At 46.9% G+C, this 13,588-nt stretch overlaps 1 protein-coding gene across 1 annotated transcript; it reads left to right on the top strand.

The window, feature by feature from the left end:
* Positions 1–893: 893 nt before the first annotated feature.
* htr2cl1 (5-hydroxytryptamine (serotonin) receptor 2C, G protein-coupled-like 1) lies at positions 894–6,405 on the top strand. The gene is made up of 6 exons (XM_034557741.1): positions 894–1,308; positions 2,526–2,726; positions 3,366–3,529; positions 3,608–3,693; positions 4,818–5,058; positions 5,833–6,405. Exons 1-6 carry the CDS (start codon positions 894–896, stop codon positions 6,403–6,405), a joined length of 1,680 nt encoding a protein of 559 aa, XP_034413632.1.
* The last annotated feature ends 7,183 nt before the right edge of the window (positions 6,406–13,588 follow it).

Here is a 13,588-nt window from a genome sequence, read left to right as displayed (position 1 = left end):
AATCCCATGGTCACAATCACAGTTTTTAGGGGGGGTTTGTGGCCTTGGAGGATCAAAAACATTTGATCAAAAAAGGGGTTCCACATAAGGTTCCTTCAGGAAGAAAAAACCTTTCGGAACCCTAATTTCTATTTACCTTATTTGGTAAATGGAAGGAGGAAAGGTTTAAAAACACAGACCAACGAATGGTCAAACAATAAGGGGGAATGTGATTCAATCAAAGGTAATTGTTTCGTTGGTTCCTTCACAGATCAACCTGATCCTCAAGTCCGACCCGAGAGAAGAAGAACGTTGCAACCCTTTGGACCTAATGGACCACGGCAGAACGTTTTACAGTCTGCAAGCCGACCGGTAAAGATCTGGAGCCCACGGTAGCCATGGATACGTGGACCCCGACGTTTCAGCTGCACACTAGAAACCCTCAACCTCTCATTGGCATCCAGAGGGGGGTGTGACTGACCCCCCCACAAAGCAACGCGGGACATTTTGAGAACTCCTTGAGAACTCCTTGCCGATGATTTATGGGCAAGAAATGGGAGATCCAAAGCTCCGGGAACCATTTGAGGCTGTTTGCAGCTAGCGAGACTCCATTGGAATACAATACAAACAAAGATCTTACGATACCCTCTTCCCCCCCCCCCCCACTCCCCATCCCCCTCTTCCTCCCACCTGATCTCCCCCCCCCAACCCCCCCCAGATCCTTATTAAAAATTCATGATGTAATATTGTTATTGACAATCCGTTTTGGAAGACCCTCTTCGAAAACTCTTTTAAAATAAGTTTCTATCAATGCCGACCGCGTTTCTCTCCCCCCCGTCTTCCTCCCTCTGGTGGTGAGGAAGGTGAATAAAAACCCTTTAAAACTTCTACTAGGGTAAGGGTCTCTCTTTGGGATGGGCGGCCCAGAGAGGGCTCTCCTCGGCGGCTTCAGCACCACCACCTCTTCCCTGGAGGTCAGCGGGCGGATGGCTTGGCCCAGCATTAACCCCCTGGACCTCAACCAGACCCTGCCGTGGGGGATGGGCGGCGGCGGAGGGGCGGCGGCGGCGGCGGCCATGAGCGCAGGTCTGGACAATTTCACTCAGGAGTCGGTCACCAGGGCGGCGATGAAGGAGAAGAACTGGCCGGCGCTGCTCATCCTCGTCATCATCGCGCTGACGATCGGCGGCAACATCCTGGTGATCCTGGCGGTGTCGCTGGAGAAGAAGCTCCAGAACGCCACCAACTTCTTCCTGAGGTCGCTGGCCGTGGCGGACATGCTGGTAGGCATCCTGGTCATGCCAGTCTCCCTCATTAACATCCTCTACGGTGAGTGTTTTTACGACCTGCTTTTAAGTATCGATATCGTTCTTTACGGTATCTTACTGTAGTCATACGTGCTTATGAAGACCCACCACTCAAACATTCTTCTGCAGCTTTCTACCTCTGATCTGAGTACAAATGGGAGCCGACAGTACGTGAGGAAATCTAGATGAACTCAAGCTGGCCTTTGCACATTTTAGCAGATCAAAAGTACTTTTATTATTTTTGCATTAACGTTTAACGCATCCAAACTTATTTTGGTTTGAGCCACTTGAAGCATAAATGTCTCCACAGGAATCTTTATAGAGAGCGTACCATTTTATCAATGTGACAGCAACGAAGGACAGATTTCAGAAAAAGGTCCACATAGTTTGTGTTATCTTGACAGGCCAAGATTTTATTCAACTTATTCAATCGGCATTTCCAGATATTTTGAATTCTTTTCCGTTTCTTAAGCATCTCAGGACTAATGTGTTTCACCACCTACCTTTTACCTGGATGTCTGCGTATCAGCGCTTCGTTTTTAGGGAAGTGCAATGTCGAGTACGAACTCTCAAGGTCTACATTTATATATAAGTAGCGTGTTGTGTATCCACTGTGTCGGGTCTTGAGAATGGACCCCTATTAACTGTTGCTGATCCAATCATCCCGAGAGCGTGCCCAAGAAGCCTCGGCTCACATTGAGTGTGGATCCCAGTGAGGTGTGCACAGCATGTGGGCTCTAACCCGGACCACCTTCCCCACAACAACCGTTCAACACCGCGGAAGTGTCTTACACCTGCATTCTCTCTACTGACCACCAGGGGGCGACTCCTCTGGTTGTATAGAAGTCCATGCTTCATGTGTTAAAGCTGCATTCTCTCTACTGACCACCAGGGGGCGACTCCTCTGGTTGTATAGAAGTCTATGCTTCATGTGTTAAAGCTGCATTGGTGGTCCCCTGGTGGCCCCCTGGTGGTCAGTAGAGAGAATGCAGCTTTAACACATGAAGCATAGACTTCTATACAACCAGAGGAGTCACGGCGACATTCTCACGGGGAACTTAATTACCTCGTTTCTATAATTCATGCAACACATTTATCTAACGATCATAATCGTGATGATCAAAAGTGTTTCTTTCCACCTGGTTGCTCCTGTGTTGAAGCTCTCATTAAGGGTTTGAGTCTTATCAGCAATGTAACGCCACCTCCTCCTCCTCCTCCTCCTCCTCCTCCTCCTCACAGACTACACCTGGCCTCTCCCCAGCGCCCTGTGTCCCATCTGGATCTACCTGGACGTGCTGTTCTCCACGGCCTCCATCATGCACCTGTGTGCCATCTCCCTGGACCGATACGTGGCCATCCGCAACCCCATCGAGCACAGCCGCTTCAACTCCAGGACCAAAGCCATGATGAAGATCGCCGCCGTGTGGACCATCTCCATAGGTCAGAGCGCCGGTTAGCTTTCATCCAAAGAAATACGTTCACTACTATTTTCTTTATATATGGTAATTATTTTATATAGAAAGTGTGTGTGTGTGTGTGTGTGTGTCCTGGGAGGAGAGTGGTGTGTTCTTCAGGGATTAAATGACATTTTAAACTTTTCTCTCAGACCGCCCTCTGTCTGTCTGACCTCCCGTTGATGTTGTTTCGTGGCCTTTTAGACCCAAGAGGGTCTAAAACACACACACACACACACACACACACACACATTTTTGTTGTAACTAACCTCTCTCTCTCCCTCCCTCCCTCTCCCGCTCTCTCTCCCTCTCTCCCTCTCCCTCTCCCTCTCCCTCTCTCCCTCCCCCCCCCCCTCTCTCTCTCTCCCTCTCCCCGTCTCCCTCTCCCTCTCTCCCTCTCTCCCTCTCCCTCTCCCTCTCTCTCTCCCTCTCTCCCTCTCCCCCTCTCCCTCTCCCTCTCTCCCTCTCCCTCTCTCCCTCTCTCTCTCTCTCCCTCCCTCTCCCTTTCCCTCTCCTCTCTCTCCCTCCCTCTCCCTTTCCCTCTCCTCTCTCTCCCTCTCCCTCTCTCTCCCTCTCTCTCTCCCTCTCCCTCTCCCTCTCTCTCTCTCTCTCCCTCTCTCTCCAGGCGTGTCGATGCCGATCCCGGTGATCGGCCTCCACAACGAGGACAAGGTCTTCGTCAACGGCAGCTGCGTCCTCAACGAGGAGCGCTTCATGCTGATTGGCTCGTTCGTGGCCTTCTTCATCCCGCTGGTCATCATGGTGGTGTCGTACTGCCTCACCATACAGGTAGTCGCGTCTGCCCTCCGAACACTTTGCGTCCTCGCTCTTCATCCTCCTCCTCATCCTCCTCCTCCTCCTCTCCAGGTGCTCCAGAGGCAGGCCACTGTCTTCCTGTGCGAGGCGAAGACGTCGTCCCAGCAGCCTTTGCACACGCCAGCAATGACGAATACATTGCAGCCTCCACGCAGCACCTTCCACATTCCTCAGATCACCACTCTCGCTCCTTCCGACTCACAAGGTATCATTTTGCAGCTGGAATTTTTGATTATTTTTACAGAAGCGAATCACCCGTTACAACATTTTTAATAAAGCAATTTAAAGTCCTGACCTTCAGCAATATGTTGTATTATTGCTGAATGAGGAAACAGCTGTTGACGGTAGTTTCTATAACTCTGATGTGCCATATGTCGGTATTGTTTTCCCCGAGTGAAAGATTTTAATCACACCAACGAGCCTTAAAAATGAAACCACTTAGAAGCAGATTTGCTGTTTTTATCTCACTGTCGCAGTCGAGGCGTTGCGTAATTTTCATGTTCATTCACATGAATAATAAAAAGATGGTTTCCACCAACAGAGTGCCCTTTAAATAGATCATACCAGCTCATTCACCAGCTGCGTGTTCTGCATATAAAAGAAGAACGGACATTGAGCTGTTTTGTTAGTTAGCTAGCTGTGACGGCTGGCTAGGTAGCTAGCTAGGCTAACGTTAGCTTGTCCTTCTGCTTATTCCACCATGTTTCGATGCTACAAAAGTTGACTCATCTGGTGGTGTTATAGAGTGAACGAAGCATTACGTTTCTTAGATTTGACTCATGTCTGTTTGGTTTATACGGACAGTTAGCGCGCTACGACGGTCGCTACGGCAACGATACAATTGAACGGGAATGCCATTTATTTTTTATAATATCATGGTTGCGGCTTCTCATCCTCTGGCATCCCAAAAGTGTGAATGAAACATCCTCCTCATGTTTCATACGTCCTCCGCCTCCACATGAATATGAAATGCTTTCACTGGTTCGTTGTGGGAGGTGAGATCTGCAGCGGTTTGGAAATGAGTCACGGTGATAACCAGAGGTGGAACGCAACTAAGTACATTTACTAAAGTACACAAACCATCTATATCCTAGTTTTAAAAAATATATATTTTAACTTTTCAAATAAATGTTAACAGATCAATCCCAAAATCGTGCATTTATCCAAAAATACATCATAAAAAGATCTTAGTGAACTGAGAATCGACGCCATTGGTTTATCCACAACCTCATTTGGCGATGCACCTTCTGGCCCCGCCCACAGAGTTGAAGGCCCCGCCTCCCCGCAGCAGACGCAACACCCTGAGCTGTCTGAAAGGAGGAAACGAGCCCGGCGTCCTGCTCGGCGCCTCCACGACGGACAGCCTCGGCATCATTCCCGGCTCGGAGGCGGCGTCTCAGCTCAGCTCGCCGGCCGCGGGGCCCGGGCGGAGCGACGCGTCGGGTTGCCACGGGCGACGGGGCATGATGCAGGCCATAAAGAACGAGCGGCGGGCCTCCAAGGTGAGAACAGAGAGCTTTTGTGATGATCACATTACAACTCTATATGAATATTGTTTTGTATTTTAATTAGATCAATGTTTGTGTGGCCTTGCCCTGCTAAATGTAACTCGAATAGACACACAATAACCACACAACCGATACAAAAGAGACAAAGAAACTGGAAAGAGATTTAAAGAAGACCACAAGACAACCACAAACAAAAAACAAAAAATGACCAACAATAACTACAAAAAGAGACAGAAACGCTACAAAGAGACAAAAACAGACAGAAACGCTAAAAAAGATACAAAAAAAGACAGAAACGCTACAACGAGACAAAAAATTACTTCAGAGACAAAATGACTACAATAATTTTTTTAATGTATCCTTTATTATTATTCTCTGCATTTGACCCATCCTCAGTTATTAACTTCCAGGAGAGCGGGGATCGAACCCGGTACCTTGTGGTTACGGGACCACCACTCTCCCCCATGAGCTAAAGCTGCCAAAAGATACATAAAAACACCTCAAAGAGACACAACAAACTACAAAGAGACTTAAAAAAAGACCACAAAGAGACAAAAAAAAACACCTCAAAGACACACAAAACAGCTACAAAAATGACCACAAAGAGGCACTAAAAGACCAGAAAGTAACACAAAAAGACACAACATGCACACAAAGAGACAATGAAACACTACATTATATATGTGTGTCTTTTGATCAAACCTATACTCTGTGGTTCCGCCTTGGTCTTTGTTTATTTGTTTCCTTGTTTCCTCTCCGGCTCCTCAGGTCCTGGGAATCGTCTTCTTCCTCTTCCTCATCATGTGGTGCCCCTTCTTCATCACCAACGTCACCTTCGTCCTGTGCCGCGGCTCCTGCAACGAGTCTCTGCTGAACGACCTGCTGAACGTGTTCGTGTGGGTGGGCTACATCTCCTCGGGGGTCAACCCTCTGGTCTACACCCTGTTCAACAAGACCTACCGGAGGGCCTTCTCCAGCTACATCCGCTGCCGCTACAACGTCGGGGCCAACGCCGCCGGACTGAGTTGCAAGACCCTCCTGGTCCCGCCGCCGTCGTGCTCGTCGCACGCCGTGACCCCCCTCCTGACGGGCGGCCACGGGAAGTCCGGCGTGGACCGCAACAGCAACTTTCGCAACGGCGGGCGGGGGGTCAACGGGAAGCCGGCGGTGGACCCGGAGGACGCGACGGACGACGAGTCGCACGCGGCGTCGCGGAGCCTCTCCGACTGCCTCGCCGCCGCCGCCGCGCTCTCGGAGACGGAGCTGGAGACGGAGGCGGAGCTGGAGCTGTCGCTCATCAGCTACGGCCCCGCCTCCAGAGAACACACCAGCAGCGTGTGATGGCGAGCTTTTTTTTTTTAGTCGTTGATGTCGTCGTCGTCGTTAGACGTCTTTTTTTTTTGGTAACCTGCAGACCAGTTCCAGGTTGAGCCGACGGAGTCGAGCGCCGATCCCCGCTGAAGGTCAACGGGGTCAAGCTGAAGCTGAAGGTCAACGGGGTCAAGCCGCGACTTCAAGACTTCACAAAGACTCCAAATCCAGTCCGAGCTCCGGTTTCATGTGGATTCACTCCGCACCAAAAACTAAACCAAATCTATTTTTGTGCCGGGTCAAGCTTGACAGCAAACAGTCTATATAGTCTATATATATATATATATATATATATATACATATATATATATATATATACATATATATATATATATATATATATATATATATATATATATATATATATATATACATATATATATATGAATGAACTTTTTCAGCATGTATAATCAAACTATTCAGCCGATAGAAGTGTGTGTGTGTGTGTGTGTGTGTGTGTGTGTGTGTGTGTGTGTGTGTGTGTGTGTGTGTGTGTGTGTTGGGTGGGGGAGGGTTTATCTGCATGGACAAAAATGAAGGAATGTACATCGACCGCCGGTCTCCGGTGGACACACAGTGCCATCTGCTGGTCGCACCAAAATCATCACCTCCCTCTGAACAAGAGGCTAAAAGAGCTAAGAAAAAAAGAAGAAGAAAAAGAACAACAACAACAATGACGCTGTATGTTGACCAATACGAGCCCTTTGTAAAGAATCCAAGTCCCAACTTCTAAAACAACAACAACAACAACAAAAAATGGTTTTATTGACAATAACGGAGAAAGTTTCAAATATAAAACGGATCTAAAAGTAGAAGAAATGTGCACAAAAAGCTTCCTCAGATGTCACCGGCCTCAGCTCAGCATCGTCACCTTCAAGACTCCGAGATCTTCCTCAGCTTGGATCAGATCAGTGTGAACCACATCTAAAGAACCACATCCAGCAAGTCAAAGCCCACGCTCCGCCCGCCTATACTTAATATGCATATCATGCAATCAGAAGAACTCCTCCCTCGTTTACTTTCCAGGTCAGCCTTAAGATCTTCAGAAACAACCTCTCAGCCAAAATGTGCTAAAGCCGTCACAGTGGAAGCCAAAGGGATGATGGTTTGAATATGATGTGTGATGTATGATACGTGATACGCTCTGATGGGGCTTAGAGGAGGACAGGTTTGGGACTCCAGTAGACCGAAAGCTAAGAGCCGGACTAAGAGTCTCTTATCCATTGAGAGAAAGGTTCTACGAGATCTCTTAAAGGGCCACTCCACCTGTTCATTCATCTGATTCTCTTTCCGACGGTACAAAGAAAAGAAAATATCCCTGTTGATGTCCTTCACGCTTAGGAATGAAAGGTACTCGCTAGAACCACGTCGGGTTCCTGCGCTCGTCCTCATAGGAGATCCTTTTGTAAAGGTTCCACCGGAAAGGATTTGACCGAGAGCTCGACATAAAGGGTTCTAACTATGGAGCCGTCTGTAAAAGGTGCTACCCAGAACCCCATGTGAGAGGTTCCACAGAGAACCCGTTTATGGTGTAATGGTTTCACATTATGGGGACTTAAAGGAACCCCAACCAGAGGGTTCTGCTGTGAACCCTTTTATGGTGCAATGGTTCCATACAAAAAACGTCTAAGGGTGCCAACAAGAACCCACACAAGGTCCTACCGAGACCACGGGTTTCATCTCAAGCAAATGGTTCTGGGTAGAACCACAGCACTGCAGGGGGAACCTGTTAGGAACCATTGTTTCTAAGTGTGTGATGTCATCTGGGTTCTATCACATGCATCACACAGAAAGGCTTTTTTTTTTTAAATCTGGAGATCAGAGGTTTGATGGACGTGAGCGTCGAGGAGGCAGAAGGAGGAGTCTATTGAAAGATGCTGCATTGTGGGAATTGTAGTGTTCTGGAGATTGAGACTCAAAGTCGGGACATCATGTTAACCTCGTTAAAATCTGGAGTGCCCCTTTAAGTGCAAAAAGATCAATATTTCCTTCTGGTCAAACTCCCGTCAGCCAAAACTAATGCCTGAATGTAAACGCCACTTCTCTTTACCCATAATGCCCTCCTCTTCGTGGTCAAAGTCGTGTTTGAAGTGATGTTGGAAAGGTCGTCTCTGCCTCTCTCTAAGGTCATTCAGTTTTTTTGCTTCTCTCTTTAATACTGAAACGGCGCAGGAAGTGGAGAAAGAAACAAAGAGCAATCGACAACAATGCACATTGCAAACCGCTTGAGGTTCGTCTTCCGTCACAATGACGACAATGACGACAATGACGACGTAAACGAGAGGAGGCGATACAATGGAGACTCTGAACTGAGTTGAGGAGCACAGAGATACAGCCGACTCGGTAAGTGCCAACGGGGTACCCTCGTTCCCCGTGTGCCCGGCAAAAGGAGGGGTTGAATCGGAGGAAGTCTCTGGAGGAAGCATCTGGAGGAAGTCTCTAGAGGAAGCATCTGGAGGAAGCATCTAGAGGAAGTCTCTAGAGGAAGCATCTAGAGGAAGTCTCTGGAGGAAGTCTCTAGAGGAAGTCTGGAGGAAGTCTCTAGAGGAAACATCTGGAGGAAGTCTCTGGAGGAAGTCTCTGGAGGAAGTCTCTAGAGTAAGTCTCTGGAGGAAGTCTCTAGAGTAAGTCTCTAGAGGAAGCATCTAGAGGAAGTCTCTGGAGGAAGTCTCTAGAGGAAGTCTGGAGGAAGTCTCTAGAGGAAACATCTGGAGGAAGTCTCTGGAGGAAGTCTCTGGAGGAAGTCTCTAGAGTAAGTCTCTGGAGGAAGTCTCTAGAGTAAGTCTCTAGAGGAAGCATCTAGATGATGTCTCTGGAGCAGGTCTCTAGAAGAAGTCTCTGGAGGAAGTCTAGAGGAAGTCTCTGGAGGAAGTCTCTAGAGGAAGTCTCTGGAAGTCTCTAGAGGAAGTCTCTAGAGGAAGTCTTGAGGAAGTCTCTGGAAGTCTCTAGAGGAAGTCTCTGGAGGAAGTTTCTAGAGGAAGTCTAGAGGAAGTCTCTGGAAGTCTCTAGAGGAAGTCTCTGGAGGAAGTCTTCAGCTACTAATTCAATCCGGAGCCGTTTATTGACAGAGTTTCGTATTAATGCGTTTTAGAGCTTTTATTCCCTTTTTATTTTGGTTTTCCGGGCAGCAATGCTTCGTGCAATGCTTCATAAAATGATATTGTTAATTTGAATTATGGTCGAACTCTACGAGTGAGATGTCTCGTGCAACGAGCTCAAAGGGGAGAAATCCAGCCAGAAATATTGATGAAAATAATAAACTTTATTTAAAGTGGAGAGAAATAAGAGAGTGAATAAAAATACCTAAAAACAGGCAAATACTGCGCGATAAAAAGCAAGCAATAAAACAAAGGGAGGCCATGAGAACAATACAACGTGTAAAAGACTTGAACTAAAGAAGTGTTAGTTAAAGGCAATGATGAATAAATACATTTTTTTAAATATTCCCCGGAGCATTTCTCAAAGTTTTGAATTAAAAAGAGGCAGAAATGTCTTATTGGTGTGATAGTTTGTCTTTAAAGAAAACAGCAGTAGAGGATCGAGTTATAAAAAGATTTTAAAAAACCATAAAGATCCTTAAAAACAAGTCAAACGGAGCCGGCCGACAGTTAGCCTAGCTTAGCATTAGCTCTGGGAGCAGGGGGAGCAGCGTGCCTGGTTTCCAGTCTTTATGCTAAGCTAGGCTAACCATCTGCTCTTAGCCAGACTCTTCCATTGAAACCATCCTGACCTTCACTCCAGCTGTGAACGTGGTAATTATGGTAGAACGTTAGCGGTACACGACGTCACCGATCGTTTGTAGCGTTAGCCAAAAGAACTCCATCGAACGGTTTTCTCATCTAAATGTACGAATGCCTCAACGCGCTGACTCTCCTCCCAATTGGTGGGGTCTTGAACTTGACCTTTGACCCTTGACTCTTGCATCTATCCCCACCGGACAAACACGAAGCTCTGTCACCAAGCGGCTCTGAGGTCGCTCTTCTTCTTCTCCTTGAGCGCCCGGCGGCGGCGGCGGCGGCGACCTCTTGTGACCCCGCGCCCTCCAGGGCCCGCTTCACGTGTTCGACCCTCTTCGGTTACGCAGTGGCTGTTTGTTTTTGTTTTTGTTTTGTTTTTATACCATTTTAATTGTGAATGTTCGTCTACGAGACATTCTGAGTTTATACAATCGTTACGCCGTCATCCACACAATGTATTATTTTTTTTGTTCTGTGTGATGCTGCTATTTATTTATTAAAATATTATTCTAATGTATGGACAACTGTCTTATTTGTACATTGACAACACAGGTTTGTTGTGTTGTTGTTGTTGCTATAAACAAATGCCATATAAACAAAATAGTCGTAGGCCTGTGCAGGGTGTCTTTGAGGAACTTTTAACTGGTTCTGAACTAGTCTCAGTGTAGTCCTGTTCCTCTCTAGACCTCAGTGTTGTCCTGGTCCTCTATAGACCGCCATCAGTAAAGAGACCACCAGAGAGAAGAGGGTCTGGTTCTACGGAGTTCTTCTTAACGCTCCTCATCAGAGCCACCGGGTCGGATTCCAGATGACATCATGCAGGTTCACCAGAACCTCCTTCAGCTCAGACTCCAGTAGAGACCAGTCCACCGTGGACTAGACCCAGATCCGGCCTCACCTGCACCCAGGACCCAGGATGTATTGCTGGACCCGCTGGAGGGAGAACCAGAACCAGGACTGAGAGGGGCAGACTGTCAGACCGTGCTGCAGTAAGATGAGAGGTCTTCTAAAGGGACCCTGGTTCTCAGAGACACTACCGCTTTAGTCCACAGGGGGCGCCAGAACCAACAACAACGTGAACGTTTTGAAAATGAAGGATTTGAATTTCCAGCTTAAAAAGCCTTCACGCCCAAAAAGTTACTATTAAATATACAACTGATACTTTTGTGTGTGTCATGACACACAGAGCAGAGACATCTCCTCGACCTGTGCTGTGATTCAGGTATTTAATACACAACAAACAAAAAAGCATCCACTCAAAATCAGCTGTAAACTACCTCACAGCATCCTGGGAAGTCCCAGAATGCACTGCGGATGTCAAGAAACACGACGGGACTGTTTTTTTTTTTTTTTTTTTTACTTTCTATTTAAGCTAAAGGTTTAAAAGCAAAAGTGTCACTCAAATCAGCACCACGGACAGCGACCACAGGTCAAACACGAGGCAACAGCGCCGCCGGGTGGTGGAGCTGGAGAACAGCAGGAGGTAAACTATGGTTTCTGAGTAAAATAATTACAATAAAAGAGCTTTCCCCTCCGATATGTTCATAGACTATTATGTAGTGGGGTTAGGGGTGAAAGATGGGCCTAAAACTGCTGTATTTACAGACTGTCCCCAAATTAAAGATGCATGTTGGTAATAGAAAAGATGATGCAGCTGCAATAGTTCAGAAAAGTGAGGGTTTCGTTCATGTCGACATGGTTTGTTTTGCAAATGTGTCTTCGAGTGCAATATCATGTTTTAACATCGACTCGAGTCCAAATAGATTTATTTCTGTTAATGTCTTTGAATGCAACTTGAAGATCACACACTCTTTGAATTGAATGTGTCCAAATAAAGCATTTTAAAAAGCATAAACATCGGAGGAAACCTCGTTTTAGCGTGTCTGTATGTGGCATATAATCATCATGACGTCACTGGAATGAGCTTGTTTATCTGCAATTAATTTAATTGGTTCGATTATTAACGAAAAGCGAAACGAGCCTCTCGTCCGCACGCGCGTTGTGTACACGTGTGAACCCGAACCGCGTCCCCTACGGGGCTCCACGTCCTCCGCCCGTCCACCCATGCTGCTCGGCGGAGTGGGCGGTGGCTTCGGCTATCCACGGAAACAGTCGCGTCGCTTCGGACACGCATGCGCCGTAGCACCGATTTGCTGCAGCTCCCTGGTTCGTTTGAAGCTGCGTCAAGTCAGCGCGAGGTACCCCCAGAAATACCATCAAGGAAGACGTTTCAACTTTCAACATAAAGTCCCCTTTGAGTCTCGTCTCCTAGTCCCTATATATATATATATATATATATATATATATATATATATATATATATATATATATTATATATATATAATAACTAATTAATATGTTTGACATGTATGATACTATATATGATACTAAACATATTAAACATATTAATACATCAGTAATTTAAGGAAGGTCGACTGTGTGTCTCCTCCTGCTTGGTTGTGCAAGGTATATATATATATACCTTATTAATATGTTTAATATATTTGACACGGATATATCCATGTAGACATGGATACATACTATATATATATAATCTATTAATCTAACTACCTATCCTCCCTGGTTAGGCGTTTAAATACATAAATAACTTGTTAGACATGTTTTAGGATAAAACCAACACGACCAGGTAGAACAAACAATGACGTAATATGTAAACCATCTTATTTAAATAACAGGTTCCCATTTCTCCGGCAATATCGCGGGTTTCGCCACTTTAATCGAGACTTTTATTCTTGAAGCTCCGACCGGAAGTCGTTTCTTTGCGACAGGCCCGCCGCTTGACGCTCGTCGTGTCGACGGACGCTGCCTTGGAAACGACATAAATCCAGTCCACGCAGCTGGCTCGCGAGCTGGGGACCCATATTTCCTCACTTCAAAGGCTTCCTCCTCCTCCTCCTCTTCATCTCTCCATCCATCCATCGAAGCTGCGAACATGGACGACCTGAAATGAAACGCCGGAGCCGGAGAGAAGCATTTAAATAAGCGAGAGAAGAAGAAGAAGAAGAAGAAGACCCGCAGACAGGTAAATCTGATTGGATTTTTTATTTTTTTTTTAAATCGGCTTTGCGCGTGAAAGCGACACATGCACGTACGGGGAGGAGAGGGGGGGGGGGGGGGGGGGGGGCTGTGGGCGCGTGTTTATTATTGTTATCACATTGCGCGCACACACGCAGAAAATGCAAACGAGAGAGAGAGACAGAGAGAGAGAGAGAGACGCACGCGCACTAATTGGCGTCCATTGCTCCGCAGGCGTGAAGCGGGGTCTTTAGCTCCGTGTTCGTCGTGACCAGGTGCGCCTCCGGTCCGCCTGTCACAAAATGTCACCAGTCGGGTTGATTGTGTCGTCGGATTTGGCAGAGAGCGAGCCCGTGCGCGCGTGTGTGTGTGTATGTATG

The sequence above is a fragment of the Cyclopterus lumpus genome, chromosome 18 (assembly GCF_009769545.1).
Source record: "Cyclopterus lumpus isolate fCycLum1 chromosome 18, fCycLum1.pri, whole genome shotgun sequence".
NCBI classification, from domain to species: domain Eukaryota; kingdom Metazoa; phylum Chordata; class Actinopteri; order Perciformes; family Cyclopteridae; genus Cyclopterus; species Cyclopterus lumpus.
This window is presented reverse-complemented; position numbering and strand designations above follow the sequence as displayed.

Excerpts from the sequence above, each read along its gene's own strand:
- htr2cl1 (XM_034557741.1), top strand. The coding sequence starts at position 894 with ATGGGCGGCCCAGAGAGGGCTCTCCTCGGCGGCTTCAGCACCACCACC. Across the intron at positions 3,694-4,817 it reads ACGCCAGCAATGACGAATAC|AGAGTTGAAGGCCCCGCCTC; the intron begins ATTGCAGCCTCC and ends GGCCCCGCCCAC. Across the intron at positions 5,059-5,832 it reads ACGAGCGGCGGGCCTCCAAG|GTCCTGGGAATCGTCTTCTT; the intron begins GTGAGAACAGAG and ends CCGGCTCCTCAG.